Source organism: Amphibalanus amphitrite, unplaced genomic scaffold, assembly GCF_019059575.1.
Source record: "Amphibalanus amphitrite isolate SeventyFive unplaced genomic scaffold, NRLGWU_Aamphi_draft 000543F_arrow, whole genome shotgun sequence".
In the NCBI taxonomy this organism is placed as follows: domain Eukaryota; kingdom Metazoa; phylum Arthropoda; class Thecostraca; order Balanomorpha; family Balanidae; genus Amphibalanus; species Amphibalanus amphitrite.
In genome coordinates this window covers 257,338-278,699 of record NW_024882037.1, presented here as the reverse complement: position 1 = coordinate 278,699, position 21,362 = coordinate 257,338, and the positions used below count along the sequence as shown (strand labels likewise).

Genomic DNA, 21,362 nt, shown 5'->3' with positions numbered 1-21,362 from the left:
TCCTGACTGTGCCACGTATTCGTACCGAGACTGGTCGCAAGCGCTTGTGTTTCAGCGGTGTGAAATTGTACAATGAGGTACCGAAGCCTGCAGGAACCTCATTCAAGACTGCTGCGAAGCGCCACCTGCGTGCCGTCGAAACGTGACGAGAGCTGGAGCCATGAGGTTTGTTGGCGAGTGCTGTGATTATCTGTGCGCCCTATATGGATAATGGGTATACTGTCACCTGCCTTACGTTTTTGTTTGTGTATCTGTGCTTTGGATGGATGCTACTGTATGTTTACCTTTTTATCACTGTTTTATTTTTACTACGTACGATGGCGAAAAGCCACCAGTTTGCGTGGATCTATCGTGAATACACATTGAATTGAATTGAATTGAAAGCTGGTAACCTGTTATCAGCCTCCGGCAGCTGACGGAGTGACGAAAATCGGTATGGGCAAATATTTTTGGAGATACAGCAAAGGGTTTGGTTTCCAACCTTCCGAATCAGTTGTCAAAGCATGCATATTTGTCTAGTGTACACACGGACACCAAAACCTTAGATTTTTGGCCGGTTCTTATATGCTTTATTGACATTGGAAATGTGTAAACGAACTTTTGAGACACCCTGTACGCCGTATAGGTCATTATACGTATAGGTCATTATTTCTTCGTCGAATACCAAAGCTTATTTTTTGTTGATGCTTTAATGGGGCGATTGATCACAGATCGAAATAAATATTTTTCTACAAATTTTGACAGCTTTTTAAGATGCACCAGTATCAGCTGATCGATTGTTGTGACTGTGTTTTACTACAAATCTGGCGCACAACAAACCACTTGCAGGCAGCCTGCCCGCTGTATTGCTCTGTGTGGGATTTGTGCTGGATGGAGGATTTTGAGTAGACTTTGGACTCGTATTAGTATTTAGTTAATTTTAATTACAGGACATTTGTTGGAGAAAGAGTTATTTGCTCCAGGGATTTGAAAAGTCTTCTTATCTGTATCCTTCACTGTCACGTCTTCTTTATTTCGTATTGTTTGTTCAGTTATTGTTCGAACTCGCACGAGCTTTGTACTTACGAAGCTGAGGAGTCAACCGCTTTTTTGTAAGCTACATTTGTTTCTCAGCAAACATGGTAAGAAGAATTATTATCTCATCTATTTTGGGCCATATGTCTCTGACTTGCCTTCTTTCTAGCCTGCTTGTGATTGAATGCAAGTCTGCGGATAACTCCCATGTCAATGTATCATGTCAATAATGGTATGTTTATCTGAGGATCTCAATATTGGATGTCTAAAAGTAATTTGAATTAAAGCATCTGTATGAGCTGTCTATCTGTGGAATTACTGCAAACTACATCATTTATTATTGTTTCAAAGTTGTATTTAATCAAATAAATTTAATTGATTTGAATCATTCAATTAAAAAAAAAAGCTGTAGGTACGTACCTACTTTGACTACCATTGATGTTCCACCACTCCCAACCCATCGGTCTCCCATGGCTCAGCACTGGCTGCTGCCAGTGTTGCCTGCCCTCAGCACTGCTCAGCACTGCCTGCCAGTGCCAGTGCTGCCAGTGTTGCCACTAGCATCCCAGCATCTTCCTGGGATGCCAGGCTTACTTATACCTTTATTTGTTGGAGGTCAGAAATATTCAATTTTCTCCTTTTGCCATTATTAAAGCTGCCTGAGCAATGAGATTTGTCATTTGTGGAACAAATTATTGCCTGACCATTGTTTTATTTTTCTAATTAGCAACATGTCTGATTCAGATTGTGGTTCTGCTGGACATAGTAATTTGGAGATCAATGGCCATATTGGACAGTTATGCTTATTTATCTGAACATGTTCTGTTCATTGTCTGCAGTTTGGCTACCCCATGTTTCCGGATGCACTGCGCCCATTCAACACCCAGTATCGCTGCTACTCTGTGTCCATGCTACCTGGCCAGGAGCGCACAGATGTTGAAAAGGGTGGCAAAAGTGAGTGTCTTCTGCTTAAATGTAAAGGCAGCAGATAGTGGTTCTGTGAGTGTGCCAGAAGAGAATTTATCCTGTTGATAAGGTTGCTTGAAAATGTGTGCAAACAGTCTTCACAATGTTCCATGTGAGTCTATACTTTTCACAAGCGTATATCTCTTTACACCATCAGGGTGTTTAATTTGTATATCAGCATTGCTTTCATTTTTATCCTGTTCTCACTTCTCACCATAGTTCTCACACCCCAGGCTATCATGGAACTGTATCACAACTCACTGGTCACTGCTCACATGTTCTCATGCTCCTGCTACAGTCATTATGCCTCCGTCGGCGCTGGACCAGCTGACGCGGCTCAACGTGGTCTACCCGATGCTGTTCAAGCTGACGAACCGGCGCGCCGACCGCGTGACACACTGCGGCGTGCTCGAGTTTGTCGCCGACGAGGGCAAGGTCTATCTGCCCTACTGGGTGCGTACCGCGCGGAGGACTGTCCGCGGCGGGACGCCGGGGACCCGTTCAGACCCGTCAATGATTGGTGCGAACCAGATGAGGACCAAACAGCCGCTCTGGTCCGTTTGTGCCGGTCCGATGATGGTTTGGGTAGATTGGCTGCATGCTCTCATTATTGTGATCTATGGTTGTTTGTTATCTATGTGCTCGAACTTCATGCATTGTTATAGGTATCTGTATACAATCCGCTCAGCAATGCTGTAAACCAAATTATTGCTATTTTTAGTATGTCTTTTTCATGAGTTCGCCTAAAAAAACACACACAACAACGTGAATGATATCTACTGCTTCCCCTCCTACCGACGGTGTCTGCCCGTCTGACGGGGCGCTGCACGTGCTGCAGATGATGCGGAACCTGCTGCTGGAGGAGGGCGCGCTGCTGACGGTGGAGAGCGTCTCGCTGCCGGTGGCCACCTTCTCCAAGTTCCAGCCGCAGTCACCCGACTTCCTGGACATCACCAACCCGAAGGCGGTGCTGGAGAACGCGCTGCGCAACTTCGCCTGTCTCACCACCGGGGACGTGATCGCCATCCCGTACAACACAAAGGTGTACGAGTTCTGCGTCCAGGAGACCAAGCCCGGCCGCGCCGTCAGCATCATCGAGTGCGACATGAACGTGAGTCGACTAGACAGCTCCCGGCGCGCCGTGCAGGTGGACGCAGCTGTGGACTCTCAGGGGCTGAGCGGCTCGGCGGCTGCCAGCCGGCCGGCTGTCTGGATATGACGGCGGGAGCCGGTGGCGCCTGCCGGGAACGCCTCTGTTTTCCCGGAGGGGAACCCATTTGCCATCTTTGGTCAGTGGATTCCAGGGGTCGCTGTGTCGTGATGTGTGGCACCTCTGGGCCGCCGTTTATTTGGTTGGCCGTTTACCTCTGACCGCTGTTTTGTGGTGTGTCCTGTGTACTGTATAGCGACTCTGCCGACGCCGGTCGGCTAACAGGGGGTATGTGACGCCTCTGGCCGCTGTTTCGATGGGGTGTGGCGCCTCTGTCCGCTGTGTCGATGTTGTGTGACGCCTCTGTCCGCTGTATCGATGTTGTGTGACGCCTCTGTCCGCTGTGTCGGTGTTGTGTGACGCCTCTGTCCGCTTTGTCGGTGTTGTGTGTCGCCTCTGGCCGCTGTGTCGGTTTTGTGTGACGCCTCTGGCCGCTGAATCGGTGTTGTGTGACGCCTCTGTCCGCTGTGTCGATGGTGTGTGACGCCTCTGGCCGCTGTGTGACGTCTCTGTCCGCTGTGTCGATGTTGTGTGACGCCTCTGTCCGCTGCCGCCAGGTGGAGTTTGCGGCGCCGGTCGGCTACCAGGAGCCGGAGCGGCCGCCCGCCGCCGAGGAGGAGCAGCCGCCCGAGGAGCATCACTTGCCGGAGCCGACCGGATTCGTGCCGTTCCAGGGCTCCGGACTGCGGTGAGACGCAGCACGGGGCGAGCAGCTCGAACTGCGTCAATGAGCAAGGATGTCGACTGTTCATAAACAACAGCCCACAGATCTGGCACTGGCTCGTGGTTTTGATGTTTGATGTGAATAACGTAATTAATTTAAATTTAGATTTTGTGAATTGTAGGCGTTCTTTCGCTTGCCGGCTACTGTCGTTGACCTGCCGTTGTTGTCCCTGACTCACCCTGGCGGCGCCTTGCAGGTTGGACGGCAAACAGAAAAACCTGGACGCCCCTCGGGCGAGCACCTCCAACGGACCGCGCGTGCGGGGTATCCCCGACTACGACTACGAGGTCGGCTATCTGCGCTTCCTGCGAAACGCAGCGCCGAAGCCCGCAGAGGTGGGTACCCGGCGCTCGGTCTACTGAGCCAGTAGGGCGAGCGTTTTATTGCTTTACATTATGTCTTCTACTTTTGCGGCTGTAGTCAGTCGGTAACGTTTCTTTATAGCTCTTCTCAGTCGTGTCAGTCTCTTTATGCTCCTACTGCTTCAAACCCTCCAGTCACCTAATTTGTCCACCTCAGACAGTATTAGCTCAGTTACAGTGAGGTGTTTGTACCAGTCTCGCGTTCAATGCTGAAATATGTACACCCCTGTCCCTAGTTACATAACGGTCTTCCTTAGGCTTCTTACTCTAATGTTCTTTAATGTAATGTTCTACCCTGCCCAGCGTTCGCACTGCGGCCGTCCCAGTCTCGCCTTTCGTGTGTTGTTCCTTGTTCGTCTCTGCTGGCTCCCACACCGGTTCGGCCTCGGTTCTGCGACTGACGCTGTGTATGACGTGTGTTCCAGGCGGCCTCGGATGAGCCCGTGTTCAGCTCCTTCTCCGGTGAGGGCCGGAAGTTGCGGCAGCCCAAGCACCGGCGGCCGTGAGCCGTCCCCCCCCCCGCCCCCGCCGCCGCCGGTGCGCTCAGACTGTGACCCGCCCCGCCCCGCCGCACCGACGGCGCGCGCCCTGTACAGAGTCGCTCCAGTTTGTATATTTATTCCGGCACGCGTGTCGGAACCACCCTGAATAAATATATTACGCCTGTTGCGCTGTTTGCCCGGTATACAGGCGCTGCAGCACGCGGCGCCCGATAGCTGCGATCCAGGGACTAGCAGTGGGACAAAGGACTCGGCGGCGGCGCGGGAATGAAGATCGGCCCGCGGCGCACTCCACGGGCCATATCACATCGCTCAGTCATTCTCGATCTGCTGTAAAGCTCGATACAACCTGCGGAATAAGGTAAAGCCCGCCTGAACACTGACAGTTTACCCACAAACGATTAGTACATCACGATGACTATCCGAGGACCCACAGCGGTAACATACAACTAAAGCTGCTCGGTCCCCGTGAGTCACATAAATCACGTCCTACATATCGGGCGGCACGTCCGAGACTGCGGGGAATCTCCCGGCAATAAGACAGCAGGAATATCGAGTCAATCCCACTGCGCCACGGAACACGATCTGAACAGCTGTGCTCACTCACCCAGCGATCGGGCCCGGCCGGGGGTGCTTAATGCACAATGCGTCCCGGCCCGGTCGATCTAGCCAGGAGGTGTCTACTGCAGCAGCAGTTCGTCCCGGTTTAATTATTCATGGTTCGGCTAGCAGATGTCCGACTGTAAGTTCGACAGTTAGACTGTACAGTTCATCCCAGACAGGGGCAGCTGTGAGACTGCACAGTCCGTCCCGGCCAGGAGGAGTCTACTGCACAATGAGTCCCGGCAGTGTGGCTGGCGACGCTCGGCTGTCGTTCACTCGGCTCCGGCCGGCGCCTCGCTGCTGAAGTAGGGGGCCGAGTCTCTGTTGAGCAGCGTGTGGCACACCTCACAGACGCGCGCCATGGTGCCGCTCGGGCCGCTCGGCACGGTGCGGTTCACGCAGTCGGCGCAGTAGATCTTACCGCAGTGTCGGCAGTGGTGCTGAAGGGGACAGAGGCAGGTAGGGTCAGCCGACCACCGAGATATACCGAACTGGATGGCCTGGCTATCACAGTAGCTAACACAAGCGAAAGTTCTAAACGGGACCGGTCGGTCATGCATTCAGACATTCAAATACGAGCTTTGGATATGGTAAAAACGGTGGTCTTGTGTGAATGCGCCCTCAGGGACCAGTGAGCACTGAGCAGTAGGTAATGCTGGCCGTTTAGTCGAACAATCACACACTCCAAGGGAGGGGGGGGGGGGGGGGTAAGACATTCCGTGACGGTCAGCCACGTACCTTGCGTTTGCTGAGGGAGAATCCGACGTGACAGCGACTACAGGCATCCACGTCATCCTCATGCTGCCAGCGAACCTCCGTGTCTGACTGCCTGATCCGCTCCAGCTCCATCTGTTAACACAAACACAGACATACAGACACTGCCAGCGAACCTCCGTGTCCGACTGTCTGATCCGCTCCAGCTCCATCTGTACACACAGACACACGGACATACAGACACTGACAGCGAACCTCCGTGTCTGACTGTCTGATCCTCTCCAGCTCCATCTGTACACAGACATACAGACACTGTAAGCGAACCTCTCTGTCCGAATGTCTGATCCTCTCCAGCTCCATCTGTACACAGACATACAGACACTGTAAGCGAACCTCTCTGTCCGAATGTCTGCTCCTCTGCAGCTCCATCTGTACACACAGATACACACTTATCAGACCTTCAAGACTCAGTCCATCTCCATCTAAACACCCTACTTTCAGGATCCCCCACACATGCTCCCGTCCTTTCGTTCCTGACCTGAAGGGACTGGGACAGCTTGACGAAGTCGCGCTGGACAGCCTCAGAGTTGTCCAGGTCGAGCTGCAGCGTGGCCACCTTGGTCTTGAGCCGCGACACCTCCTCTTGCAGCGACGACTGCCGGGAGGCGCAGCGGTCAGACGCCGGCGCACACTGCGCGGGTAGCTCACAAGAGACAGGTATACGTGGAAGGGTTCTACGGTCTGGGGGAGATAATTGGTAGGAGTCACTATTCTGGGCGGCGTTTCACTTGACCACGCTGCTATCGCATTTCGCGAGCTGACGTCACATCTGTGACGTCATTGTGGCAGTGTTTGAGATACGAGTTTGTTGATGTCTCCATGGAAACCCAATTTGACACGTGTGATATCAGCGTACTGCTATCGGCCGTGAAACAGGACCCAGGAAAGAATACAGTGAGGCGTCGATGATATGAAGGTTGAAATATGAGACCCGTGACAGCTAAATGCGAGCTCACAGACCGCTCGTGTACGTGAATTCAAAACGGTGGGTCAGACAGCTAAACATTCGTCCGGCAGCTGTCGCACTAGCTGCACAGCTCCTGATTCGGTCCCACCCTGGTCGCGGCTCGTCTGGTACACCCACCGTGCGCCACCCACCTTGGCGGCGCCCTGCTCCTGGAGCTGGGTCTGCAGGGCGGCCACCATCTGTTTGTTTTTGGCCGTCTGCTGACTGAGCTGGTCACGCAGTGCGCTCAGCTGGCCGTCGGCCTCCTGGCGGCGCGACTGTTCGGCGCGCAGCTCCGTGCTGACACTCTCCATGAGCAGCACCTCCTCACTGGCGGACGGTCGGGAGGGTTACGGAGTCAGATGACAGTCACGGGACAGGACAGGACAGCGGTCAGATGTCTCAGTCCATCAGCAGCACCTCCTCCCCGACGGACGGTCGGGAGGTGTCACATGGCGCAGACCACAGGTCAGAGGTCAGCAGAAGTCACAGTTCAGCAGTCAGTCACCGGTCAGGCACAGCTCGGGACACAGGACCGGACGGATTCACCGCTGAGCCATCGTTCAAAGAACATATGATAGCAAGACCCATGATACCAAAGTATATCAGCATAATCCACGGAATATTACGCGGTGAAATGCAATGACATCTACAAAAGAGCATCCGAGACGAATCTTACCAGGCACTGTATCCAGCCATTTGCAAAGACTACCCGCTAGCCAGGCAACTACTCGCCCCCCATTTCCCCGCTTCCACCGTCTTTCAATTTCCACCCTTCCACCGTCTCTCCCTGCAGTTCTCTATTCTCAACTCCCCGTCCCCCTCCGCACCGTCTCCCCACCGTCGGGCTCACCGGAGTTTGTTGACCTCTGCCACCAGCTCGTCGTTAATGGCGTCCTTCTCGTGTTGTAGCGCCTCTTGTTCGTTCTTCATGAACGCCAGCTGGTTCCGCAGCGTCTCCTCGACGTGCTCACGCGCGATCTTGGCCGAAATCAGGTCCTCCTTGTACTTGAGCAGCATCTCGTGAAGGTCCTGCGGCGGACGGGCGACGGTCAGAGGCCGACTGGCCGACTAGCATCTCTGACCGATTAGAGGTCACCGCTCGGCACATACCACGGTCTACGGTCCCCACTGACCTGTTGGAGGTCGACGATGACTGGTCAAAGGTTACCGCATTGGTCACAAAAGCCCGCACTATACCGCACTGGTTCACTACTCTCACCTACTACATTGAGCCGCTACACTGATCAGCTACATCAGACACTACCTACCCCCGGCTATTCTGATTTGTCCACTGCCGCAGCTCACCTGACCTTCGGGCATCTACACTTATCCACTATGAACTTGCCCCACATGCTTTTCTGATCCGCTACACTGATCCGCTACAGACTGGCCCCGAACTCGGTGCACGGAGTCACGGACTGACCTCGACCCGGTCGGGCAGGTTGATGAACTCGTTCTGCAACTCCCCGGAGCAGGCGCTATACTTGCCCATCAGCGTGTCGTTCTCCGACTGTAACCTGGCGACAGAGGCACAGCGGGTGGAACGGAACGAGTCACCGTCACGGAGGGATACAAGCCGCAATACCGTCACGGAAACATACCGCCATACCGTCACAGCGGACCGTCACGGAACGCTGTACCGTCACGGAAACATACCGCCATACCGTCACAGCGGACCGTCACGGAATCACAACGTTAAACTGTCACAACGGGCCATAAATGGACAACACATTACACAGCTATACCCTCACAGCCGACGGCCGTGACGGAACCGTTTCGCCACACCCTGAACATTAAACAACGCATCGTACTAACCGGGTTCCTGGAACCCATTTAGGGCGACAGAGGGACACAAAAGGTAGCTCCGACAATGCACGCTTGTCAGTACAATGGAAGAATAGCGCACATCCATTTATGTATAGTATTCACAAAGGCACGAATGCAGACCTATTCGTGACGAAGGGGGGCGGGGCGATTCACCGCAGAACTTTGCCCCACGCTTATTACCGGCTTTGTTGACGGACTAGGCATTCATAGCAGGCAGAACCACGGCTAAGGCAACACTGAATGACCCGTATGCTTTGAATGGCTGATGGCTAACAGATCAGTCACGTACCGCCGTAGACGTGTAGCGGTCGCCAGTGGCCCAAACTGACCTGTTCAGTGTTCAGCTCCTGTTGGACGGTACATATTTCGGCCCCTGGACTCAGTGACCTGCACTGACCTGTTGAGCTCCTGCTGGACCAGGTGCCGGTCGGCGGTCAGTCTCCGCAGCTTGTCCTGTATCTCGGAGACAAAGCGCCGGTACCGCTGCTCCAGCTCGTGGTAGCGCTTCTCCCCGGCCTCCACAGTCTTGTGCAGCTCACCGATCTGACAACAGTGGCGTTCGACGGGTGATGATGATGATGAATTGGGTTTTTTGGGCGCCCGGACTACAGTGGTCATCGGCGCCCATGCGTCCGACGGGTTAGATGAAAGATGCAAAAATGGGTGTGTGAGTTGTGTCTCATGTTAGCCAATGACAATATGACACATAACACCAATGCTGATATTCAGTAAAGTGATATCAACACAATAAATTTACACACGGCCCCGCCTTGTGTTTAGGATGCCATCTGACCCGCCGCCCGGCGTTGGCCCACCTGTTTCTGGCTCTGTTCGGCCAGCGTCTGCCACTGCTGCTCGGTCTGTTTGCGGTAGCGGCCCTCTCGGCTCAGGTCCTGCTGGTGGCGCTCCAGGGCGCGGCTGAGCTCGGAGCGTCGCTTCTCGGCGGCCTTCAGCTCGGCCTGCAGCTGCTGCAGCTGCGACTCGGAGCTGGCGCAGCGCTCGCAGCCGCCGCGGCCGGCCGGCGCGTCCGCCGCCAGCCGCAGGCTGCTCACCGAGCCGGAGTCGGCGGCCAGGGCGTCCAGCGACAGCGAGCTGCCCGGCCGGCCGACCGGATCAGAGTCCGCCTAGGGAGGGCAAAACGACACGGTCAGGGGGAACGGTGGCAATGGTCATTGTACAGCCGGCCGTCCTGCAGCTAGAGGAACAGCCAGAAGTGCCATTAGCTCCGCCGTCACAGTCACACTACTACACACTGCTACACAGAAACTCCAGATACACCAGCATCCAGTTACAAAGACGAGGCATTTGATCATGAGCTGACGCTTCTCGAAACAGACAAATATACATAGACTTAAGGTCACCATAGGATTAACTACTGCCCTGAATACACTAGTACAGACATCGCCAAACATTCCCACGGAACATAGACCCCTCTGCTGTCCCCGCCGGCTGGGGATTCATCTGTCCCTGTCGGCACTTGTCTTTGATCGGGGTCCCGGCTGCGCTGACTGCAGCCCGTCCCTCCCGTACCCCGCTGCCCCGGGGCCCATCCCCCCCAGTTCCCACCTGTGCCCGGTCGGGGTCCAGGCTGCGCTGGCTGGCGCTCGGTGATACGGACGGCGCCGATCCGTCGGCACGCCGCGGCCGCTGGCGCTGCGTCTCCTCCAGCTGCTCGGCGGCCTGGCGACCGGCCTGACGCTCCCGCTCCAGCTGGGACCGCAGGTCGGACTGCACCTGTCTGAGGGATGAAGGGTCAGGTACTGAGTACGAGAGTACAGGGAGAGTTACACAGCTACGACTCTACCTGTCTGAGAGGCGGAGGGTCAGGCTCAGGGTATAGGGTATCGGATACAGGTCCAATTTCCAAATGCACCTGTCTGAGGAATGGGGTTACGGGCAGGGTACAGGGAGAGTATACAGCTCCAGCTCTACCTGTCTAGGGAGTGGAAGGTCAGGTACCTACAGAGTAACTACAGGGAGCTTTACAGCTCCGAGCTGGGGGCTCTGGCTCTACCTGCGTGAGGGGTGGGGTTAGGTGTAGACTCATAGTACGGGGAGAGTATGTAGCCCCGACTCTACATATTTGAGAGGCAGGGGTCAGCTAACTACCAGTGACCACACATAGAGAGGTAGAGGCAGTTCAGCGCAGGGGTGAACATGAAACGGTGAAAAATTACAAACGGGACGGCATCCCAGCAACGGTCATTAGCACATTAAACGCTGTTAGAGATGACGGATTGTAAAAGTTTCGTGGAGCCGAGTAAGTCACTCACTTGGCGTATTTGAGATCCTCGCCGACGGCCAGGTTCTGCGACTCGAGCACGGAGATGTACAGCAGCATGTGCGGCACCAGCTCGGCCGGCGGCGGTCCGTCGGACTCCTCCGGCAGCTGGGCGCGCAGCTGCTCGGCCAGCTCGGGCAGCTGGCCGGCCTGGCGCAGCTGTCCGAGCAGCTGGTCGGCGCGCAGCAGCTGCTGGCGGGCCGTCAGCTGCACCTGCAGCTGGGCGTCTGTGGCGCGCAGCTTCTGTTTCAGCGCCTGGATCTCCTCCTCCAGCGGGATCACCAGCGAGCGCATCATCTCCGTGTCCTCCTGAGCCTGCGGACAGAGCGAACAGAGCCGGTCACTGAGACACTGAGCGCATACAGTCGCTGCAGAGGCCGTTATAGAGACACAGAACATTCAGAGCCGGTCATAGACTGGACACAGAGCGCCGAGAGCTGGTCATAGACACTGAGCGCAGGGGGCTGGTCAAAGAGATACAGATCGAACAGAGAGGATCACAGAGATATGGAGCTACTACAGCGTTTTCGTCGCCCCTCACCTCTCCCTCCCGAACTCAGCCCTTCACAGAGACACAGAACGCACAGAGCTTGCATCTGCCAAACGGACAGATCCAGCCAGCCAGAGTGCGCTTCTGGGTGACGGACAATGACAGATATATCCAGATGACTATCCTAACTACGACCAAATAAACCAGGCTACAAAATACAAGCATCTATGCATCTGGAACTTGCTACAAAAGTAACGACCCAAATCCAGAATTATCGAAAATCATTAGCCTATCAATCGCAACCCGGGACCTATGACACGTCTAAAGCCTGAAACAGACTCTTTCCGCAGTCAGGAAATCGCATGCGAGAGCCTATTCAAATACATGGAAGCACGCTCGCATCAATCGCACGCATCTCCCGCAAGCGATTGATGCGAGAAGAATTATAATGTATTTGAATAAGCTCTCGCATGCGATTTCCTGAACGCGGAAAGAGTCTGTTTCAGCCTTTACTCTGCTAGACAGCTCGGTCGCCGGGCCGGCCCGCTCGCCCTGCCGCTCACCCGTTTCATGCTCTGGTCGAGGTTGTCCTGGCTGCCGTGCGGCGAGGCAGGCGCGCCGCCCCCGCTCGCCGACGTCACCGCGCCGCCCAGCGTGATCTTCTTGGCCAGCTGCTTGGTGACGGCCGTCAGCACGTGCGGCCCGAAACTGGCCGGCTCCTCAGCCGACTGCTGCTGCTGCTGCTGGAGGGCGCGCAGCTGGGCCCGCAGCTGGCGGATCTCGGTCTGGTAGCGCGCCGCGTGGTCCTCCAGAGACGAGCTGGCCTGCTCTGTGGGACGGCACAGGCGCCGGGTCAGGGAACAGCGGCGGCGCGGCATCGACCAGGGCATCGCTCAGGTGTGATATCAGACAGGAAGAAAAGAGCAGAAAAGGCAGACACGGGTTAGAGCAGCGCGTCCCAACTGAGTGAGGAGGTATGACAGACTGCCCACTGTGGACGGGAAGTGGGATCCTGCGCCGCTGTCTCAGGAGGAAAACAAAAAGGACGTGACGACAAACACGTCACAAGGTATCCGTCGGTCGACCCGGGCGGCAGTCACTGTGGAAAACCCGGCCGGCGCAGGGCAGCACGGAGGCGTTGCCGAGAAACGCAGCCATCCGCGGAAACTACCACCGAACTGGAGACATCCGGTGAGACGGCCGGGCAGCCAGTCGACCGGACCGGGGAGCTTCCGACCGCCGCGGGCGGACGGCGGTGATAGCGTGACCGCCAGGGGCCGCCGCGATCACTATCACCGACGGTAGTGGGGATTGGACAGTGTCCGTCCAGTGGTCTGTAGTGCGTATCAGACCGTGGGGCCGAGGTAGATAACTCCCTACCGGAGCACTACAGCCCGCCGCGCCGCGCCGCCAGCTGCCGGTCACGATCCGATCGGCAGCAGCACGACTGCGCGGCGCTCAGAGACCGCCGAACCCCGCCCGCTGTGCCGTGATTCATACGTGCAGCGGCACGGCCGGGCGGAGTCGATCACACAGCCGGCAGCCCTGACAACACGCAACGCACCGCGGCCGAGCCAACAGTCAACACAGACGGTGGGCACTGAAACACACTGCGCCGTGCACTGAAACACACTCAGCAACGCGCACTGAAGCGCCTTGTGCCACGCACTCACACCGATCTCCGACGCGGCTCGTCCGGAGACTCCCGGCGTTAGCCTCACTCGCCTCTCTGCCGGCCCGTCACAGTGCACAGCCGAGCAGCTGGGGAGCGGCGCCGTGTCACCCAGGTGCCAGCGCAGCCGCCGATCGATCGCCCCGGCGGCGATAGGAGGCCGCCACACCGCCGCCGCCGGCCGCCGGCACCGCACTGCCGCCACCGGCACCACCGGCCACTGACGCGGCGGCAGCAACAGGTCTTCGCCATCGACCGTGACGCCGACGCACGACAGCCGCGCAGCGCCGACCCACATCTGCCGCCGTGACGCCCCGTGGGTGGTTGGTGATGGCGCGCGGCGCCATATGCGCCTTAGAGCTGTGCCACGTCCCCATACTGTAGTGTATACTGCATAGCGTATATGTACGGCGCAGCCAATATTTGGTATAGAGCGTTTGCCGATCCGTGATGTTGTATGACGTCATATGACGTGGAATGTTTTGGTTCGAGCCAGCCATGTGTGACGCAGTGAGTCTGATCCGATCGCCGCCAGCGTTTCCGGCGGCTCTGCCTGCCTGGTGGGCGGCCGGCCGCCGAGACGGAGCGGTCGGTTCCGTGAGACGGAGCGGCCGGCCCCGAGAGACGGAGCGGCCCCCCCCCCCCCCCCCCCGAGACGGAGCAGCCGGAATTACGGTCACGGTCTGGCGCATACCACGGCGACCGACCTCGAGCGACCAGTGCTGCGCCACGACCAATCGGGAACGGGCGGCACTGTCTAGGGAAAATATGAACCAGCCGGCACCGTGTCGGAATAACATGAACCAGCCGGGACCGTGTCGGACCAATATGAACCGGCCTGCGCTGGGTCTGACGGATCGGACCAACCAGTGCTGTGTCGGGCGGACACTGCGGCACCCTGACATTCCCGCTGGTTCTCTGTTTTTAAAATAATTCCGAAAGTACCTTGCTTACTATTTTGCATCAGGCCACGGTTGCGGCTCTGATGTGTTGTAATATGACGGGTGACAACAAGGCTGAGACGATCAGAAATCAGCAAACGTCATTTTGACCCATTGACCAGTATCATTGACTCGGCACAATCAAATAAATTTGATTTATGTTTGCTTGTTGAAACGTGCCACACCGCCTGGAAAGTCCAGTGGCGGATCCAAGGGGGGGTCACATGGGTCATGGGCGGCCCCCCCCCCTTGAGGCCCGGGGGCCCAAAGACCTGCCAGGGGCACCACCGGCCTATCAGGGGTAGCACAGTCCTGACAGGGGCACCACAGGACCGCCAGGGGCACCACAGGCCTAGCAGGGACACCACGGGCCTGGTGCCCCTGGGCCCTGACAGGACTGTAACGCCCCTGACAAGCCTGAAGTGTCCCCGGCAGGCACGTGGTGCCCCTGACAGGCCTGAGGCGCCCCTGCAAGGCCGGTGGTGCCCCTGGCAGGCCTGTGGTGTCCATGGCAGGCCTGTGGTGCCCTTGCTAGGCCTCTGGTGCCCCTGACAGGCTTGTAATGCCCCTGGAAGGACTGTGGTGCCCCTGGGCCCTGACAAGCCTGAGGTGCCCCTGACAGGCCAGTGGTGCCCTTGCTAGGCCTGTGGTGCCCCTGGCAGGCCTCTGGTGCCCCTGACAGGCTTGCGGTGCCCTTGGAAGGACTGTGGCGTCCCTGGGCCCTGACAAGCCTGAGGTGCCCCTGACAGGCCCGTGGTGCCCTTGTTAGGCCTGTGGTGCCCCTGGCAGGTCTCTGGTGCCCTTGCTAGGCCGCTGGTGCCCCTGGCAGGCCTCTGGTGCCCCTGCGCCCGGAGAGGACTGGTGCCCCTGAAAAGTCTGAAGTGCCCCTCGGCAGGCCCGTGGTGCCCCTGACAGGCCCAAGGTGCCCCTGCGAGGCCGGTGGTGCCCCTGGCAGACCTCTGGTGCCCCTGGCAGGTCTGTGGCGCCCCTGGCAGACCTGTGTTGACTGGTGCCCCTGCTAGGTCGCTAGTGCCCCTCACAGACCTGTGGTGCCCCTGGGCCTTGACAAGCCTGAGATACCTGGCTATGACAGGCTCGTGGTGCCCTTGCTAGGCCTGTAGCGCCCCTGGCAGGCCTCTGGTGCCCCTGCTACCCCTGCGCCCGGAGAGGACTATGGTGCCCCTGAAAAGCCTGAAGTGCCTCTCGACAGGCCCGTGGTGCCCCTGGGCCCTGACAGGCCCAAGTTACCCCTGCGAGGTCGGTGGTGCTCCTGGCAGGCCTCTGGTGCCCCTGGCAGGTCTGTGGTGCCCCTGGCAGGCCTGTGTTGACTGGTGCCCCTGCTAGGCCGCTGGTGCCCCTCACAAGCCTGCGGTGCCCCTGGAAGGACTGTGGTGCCCCTGCCCCTAGGGGTGCTCATGGGCCCAACAGGCCCGTTGTGCCCCTGACAGGCCTGTCGTGTATACTTGCTAGACCTGTGGTGCCCCTGCTTCCTGGCAGGCCTGTGGTGCCCCTGGCGAGCCTGTGGCGCCCCTACAAGGCCGTAGGTGCCCCTGACAGGTTTGTGGTGTCCCTGGAAGGACTTTGGTGTCCCTGAGAAGCCTGAAGTGTCAAGGACAGACCCTTTAGACGCCAGGGTCAAGTTCGTCGGACTGACAACGATTTGCTTACCTGATAACGTTCCTGGTAAGTACTCACTACTCAGCGTCCACAACATATATACACATAGCACATTCATATATACTTGCTTACAATTGGTAAATGTGGTTGTGGCTAAGAGTTAAGATACTGACTAAAAATAAAAAAAATGAAAATGGGGGCACCACCAAAACGAAGTGGACGAAATCCGTTGAGTTTTTAATTTTGGGTATAGGTAGGGGCACCACTTCGATTCATGACCCTCCCCTTGGAGTTTTCCTGGATCCGCCCCTGCTGGAAACTAGCCGACAGTGCAACGGTGTGGCATTTGACGAGCCATTGGCAGATGGGCTTCATCGGACGACACACAAATAGCGCCCATAATTACAGGGCCGCGAGTGTTGGCCCGGTTCGGCCAGCGTATGCACCATGCATAGTTCCCCGCCGGCCTTCACAGCACCACTCGACGTGTTCCAAGGTCCGCGCTCCCTTCACTCTGCTCGAAGCATCTCGTGCTGGGCGGGCGGGCGCTACGTTTCACGCCGCCCCCATTGGTGATCTGAATAGTAACCAGCGCGCTGACGTGGTGGGCGAGAAATGACCCAGGACGCGGCGGACAGAACAGCGCAGCGGCGTGACGCAGGAGGGACAGGAGATTATCTCACCGAGTCCGCTTGTTATAGCCAAGGAGGAAGAGAAGGATAACAAGCCACATGTGTTATCCATTCTACGGTGGACCGAGCCAGCCCCGCTGCGCCGTCCGTGACAGTACTCTCCGTGGCTCGGGAGCCGTCTGCAGTCGTAGGTACCCGCCGGCGCAGGTATGAATCGCGCAGGGCCTGATCTAGGTCACCGGCGGATTAGTGACGCCGTGTACAGACTCTGGCCACTCAGGTGCACCGTGCACTGCACATAATTCTTCCGTGCAGCTGGGGTCGGTACGGGCTGCCCCGCATCAGATACAAACAACAGCGCGTCGGCAACAATAACAATACCAGGAACCGAGCACAATATGCTTACCTGCCCATGTGTCAAAGCAGCGCATTGCTGAGCCACTTCCACTACCTGCCCTTTTACCCAGCACGGCGTTTTCACTGTAAATGCTAATGCTTTTAAGCCGAAACGTGACTGCTAGTATGTCCCACAAGAACTGGGCAATGGTGACTACCTGGCCACGCCCACATCACTTAGCAATACTCTGAATTGATGAAGAAATATGTGACAGATTAGCAGACAAACAAAATTAAAGACTAGAGCCTGGCTGGTTCTGAACGTGCAGAGCAGTGACACTACCTCAGTCAGTGCCCGCCATCGGCGTTGGTTCCAACGGCGGTTCAGACAGAGTCCTCACCTAACAGGGGGGGGGGGAGAGGAGGCGTTTACTCCACCCATTCACCCTCCCATTCGAGTCCCATTCACCATTGGTTTCAAGTCCCCACCCGGCGCCCACCTTTCTCCAGGTGCTGGATGGAGGCGACCTCCCAGCCGTGGGTTCCCGAGCCCCACCCACCTTTCTCCAGGTGCTGGATGGAGGCGATCTCCTCGGCGTGTTTCCTGCGCTCCACGTCCAGCTGGTTCTCGAAGGTGACCTCGGCCACGGCCAGCTGGGTGCGCGAGTCGTCCAGCAGACTCTGCAGCTCGGCCACCCGCTGCTGCTCGCGCTTCAGCTCCTCTGCGCGGCCAGCACACCCGACACACGCGTCACAGGGCGACAGCAACAGACCAACAGGAAGCAAATGAGGAACAATCACCAATAACATCGAAAAACTGCACGCAGATAGATGTTATTTAAAATTCTACGGCCAAAGAAATGCCATTCCACCATGACCGTTTCACGAAGCCATACGAAACGCAAACACGGAAAGCCAATATTTGGGTTGCATGACAATGAAATCAAGGCGGTTTTTTTCCACCAGCCCTGTACTTTGGTTAGGCAAGATCAAACTTCGTCTGGTCTGGTCAGCTCAGGTCTTAACTGAGCTCTTCACGCTTTGCAAACTACAGAACACACTGCACTAGCATCATCGTTCGGTAATTTTGTCGAGCTGTCACTGTCCAGACCTCCTCGGAGCTCCTCAGATTACGGCACAATATTTTTTCCACTTCGTGTCTCAAAAACGACGACTTCCGAATGAGAAATTGTAAGCATCACCGCGCCAAAAACGTGGGTGCAACTGACCTTCCTTTTGCAGAAACATCTCCTTAAACTTGGCCCGCCGTTTTCCGAAGTCGTCCTCCATGGCTTTGCGCTGTTTCTCCAGCTCGGCGGCGACGTCGTCACCGCCGGCCGACTCTGAGGCCAAGACGGTGTCCAGTTACACCGGGGAAACGGGGACGGCGAGGACAGGAGAGGGAGAGGGGGCTGGGGCGTGAATATCAGTTCACACTGTACCATACTAGTGAAACATCAACTACACAAACAAGACAACTAGCTGTGCGCTCAGTATCGGTGAATTGAACCAAATTTGGTCTCAGGTGTAAATCCATAGAATTTAACATTAGAATAGAAAACACCATCTTTATGAGAACAAATTGGTGCTAGTGTCGTTACCCTCACGCTCAAAATAGGATTTAGCCTAAAACTAAGTTGACACTCGGGCGAGTTCGACACGGGACAAGGCTTAACTTGCTCATCGAAAGCAGTTAACCTTACTTTACGTCAGATAGCATACACCAGGTACCCCAGATAAACTGCCGTCCCATACAAAGCTGATTTTAATTCTTAACCCTATCAATTCGGTTCGGACATCAAGAGCAATCCGGTTCCGGCATCAAGAAAAAAAAAACAATTGGGTTCCAAAGTGATAACACTTGGTAACAGTCTCAGCGACCCGACCTGACCACGGACCAACGTGTTACTCCCCAGGGCACACGTCTCGCCAAGGCGCTTTGCTGAAGGGCTGAGGCGTCTTATCCATTGCGCCGCGATTTGTTGACCGGCTTAGCAGCGTCCACCAAAGGCATCACCATTACCTATAACGCTGGCTGGTCACGTGGCCGCTGTGCGGGGCGGGGCGGCGGTGACGCGGTGAGTCACGTGGCGGCCGGCCGGCCCGCCCGTATATGAGCCGACCGGTCGGCCGAGCGACCAGTGAGTCCCCACAATGCTGGTGGCGGCGTTACAGTTACTGACAGTGGTGGCGCTGGGGGCGCGGACGGAGGCGGCGCCGGCGCGCTGCTACTGCGTGCCGGCCGGCCAGTGCGGCGGCCTCATCACCGGCTGGGAGACGAAGGCGCCGCACCAGTGCGCGGCCGGCGGCGACCAGTGCTGCGACCTGGACCGGCTGCCGGAGGCCGCACTCCTGGGACCGCCCAGCGAGCGGAGGCCGCCTCCGACGACCGCCGCCGAGCCTGAGCTGGGCCTCATCGAGTTCGACGGGTTCGAGCTGCCCTCGGTACCGCTCCACGAGCCGGACCCGTTCCCGCGGCCCGAGCCCGACCCCCAGTTCGACATCCAGCTGCCCGACTCGTTCGACTTCTGATCGAGTCGTCCCGAGCGCTGATCGTCGAGAGTTCAAAGGACTTCAGATCGCCGAGCATAGCCACCGTGGCAGGTGGTCAGACGTCTTCAGCTCCAGTGCCCAGGATAAAAAAAAAAAACACAAACAAGACAGAGACAGAGCTGTACCTCCCACAATCATTATTACCAAGTGTCATCAATTGTATTAGTGTATGCGGTACCTAACTACTGCAGCAGATGCATTTTAAATGTTCTAACTACATAGTACTGTGTTCGTGATGTGAACATAATGTTAAATAAGAAACTTACTCATCAGTCACCTTCCTGTGTTTTCAAACTTTACAAAAAAGGTTACCTGAACAGACTCCTCACTGCACCACATATCAATCAGTCTTGTTACTGCCACTGAGGACTCATTAACAGCACCCAGTCCCAGTGCCATTGTCCAGCATCCAATCATCCCAGTTGCACAGACATAAGCCACAGGTGAGCAGGTAATGGCAACACAGGTTCATAACAGACACTCATGAAATGATGATAGAAACACTTGACATCTCTATTCTGAATATTGACAGCATCAGTCCATGTAAGCAATATACCTATTTCATCAACTAATGAGCACTTTTAGGGCACTTTAAACTTCTCACAACTGCAAACTTTTCATCACAAATTTCAAATAAAGTGTTACACCTAGGTGCTATAAAGTGCTGCTTTCTAGCATGATGGGTGTAGATTTGCTTCAACTGGTAATTTTCATTGACTTTGCTCCCTCGCTTGGATGCCTGTCAAGCATCATGGGAGTATTGTAGATGACAACAAAAAGTTATTATATTCAAGTAGTGCTACATAATAAATTCATACTCTTATCTCCCACCTAATGCACATACCTGCTTGTTCAGCATCCATCTATGGACAGACTTTTGTTCTTGCCTTGCCCTGTGTGTGCCTTCTTTCAAAGTTAATATAACTTGAATTCAAATTGAATAGGCACCTCAAGTGATGTTAATATTTGAGTTGAAGTGCTCTGAAAATCTCTCTCTGCTCCTGTGAAACAATTTCATATTGAGATGTCAATGGTTTTGGATTTTGCACATTAAAGGACTTTGATAATTCATCACCTCATGTCTCCGGACTCCAACCAACTACCAGCACAATTCACAATTTACCTTTATCATCATCTGATTCATCATGTGATGAAAACTCAAACTGCTGACAGCTTCAAGAACCAGAACAGGCTAGACCAGCACTGGGCCACAAACATTCCTGAGCAATTTGTCTTTAAACCACAGCCAATGACCTATGAGCGATGTGGACACCTAATTGAAAAGGACCCTTGTCTCATCCCAATCCACTAAATCTATGCCCACTCCTATCAAACTAAAATACCCGCTAGCACACAAAATGCCACCAAAAAGTACTTAATTAGTAGGAACTGAACATTGAGTAACAGCATGTAACAGTATGTGCATACTGTATGGGGTAGCAGGCAATGTTAAAAATAATTGCTCGATATCAATATGACATCACCTTAGCCAACAGCCAGACTGCAAAGTATGGTACGCAGGTCGACGAGGCGCACCGGCCCAAGTTCAAAATCCGCACCATCCCTTCAAACTGAGCCGGAAAATCCGCACCATAGCGGGCTGAGAGCCCAAAAAATCTGCACCAGCACCGAACCCACAGGCAATTATAATGCAAGGGACTTTATTCATCTCACTATAATTATTTCCCGTCCAATTTCAGTTTCACTCACCGCTTGAGCAACGCTAACCACGGGACCGCGCCGCGCACTTGTACCGTAAGTTTGAAATAGAGCAAATAGACGGACACCGGAGGGCATATTGGGTCATGTTACATTCGGAACTTCTCCCCCTCTGTGGGCCTTCTACATGCTAAATGTCACGTGTGAATTTCACGAGCCTTGATCAAATAGCACCAACAAACTTTCGTATGA

At 55.7% G+C, this 21,362-nt stretch overlaps 2 protein-coding genes across 3 annotated transcripts; one reads left to right on the top strand and one right to left on the bottom strand.

The window, feature by feature from the left end:
- The first annotated feature begins 782 nt into the window (after positions 1 to 782).
- LOC122393589 (ubiquitin recognition factor in ER-associated degradation protein 1-like) lies at positions 783 to 4,943 on the top strand. The gene is made up of 7 exons (XM_043389774.1): positions 783 to 1,121; positions 1,854 to 1,968; positions 2,279 to 2,433; positions 2,819 to 3,091; positions 3,748 to 3,878; positions 4,111 to 4,249; positions 4,702 to 4,943. Exons 1-7 carry the CDS (start codon positions 1,119 to 1,121, stop codon positions 4,780 to 4,782), a joined length of 897 nt encoding a protein of 298 aa, XP_043245709.1. The 5' UTR covers positions 783 to 1,118; the 3' UTR covers positions 4,783 to 4,943.
- LOC122393588 (rab GTPase-binding effector protein 1-like) lies at positions 4,879 to 20,449 on the bottom strand. Of its 2 annotated transcripts, none has more exons than XM_043389773.1 (14): positions 20,296 to 20,449; positions 18,128 to 18,241; positions 17,459 to 17,620; positions 12,264 to 12,529; positions 11,203 to 11,525; positions 10,496 to 10,667; positions 9,745 to 10,053; positions 9,327 to 9,472; positions 8,526 to 8,619; positions 7,953 to 8,131; positions 7,238 to 7,429; positions 6,632 to 6,748; positions 6,118 to 6,228; positions 4,879 to 5,819 (listed from the first exon to the last, which is right to left on the bottom strand). In XM_043389773.1, exons 1-14 carry the CDS (start codon positions 20,312 to 20,314, stop codon positions 5,774 to 5,776), a joined length of 2,250 nt encoding a protein of 749 aa, XP_043245708.1. In that variant the 5' UTR covers positions 20,315 to 20,449; the 3' UTR covers positions 4,879 to 5,773. The 2 variants fall into 2 exon arrangements, with proteins under 2 accessions (XP_043245708.1, XP_043245707.1); XM_043389772.1 differs by having other exon boundaries at positions 7,252 to 7,429.
- Positions 20,450 to 21,362: the final 913 nt, after the last annotated feature.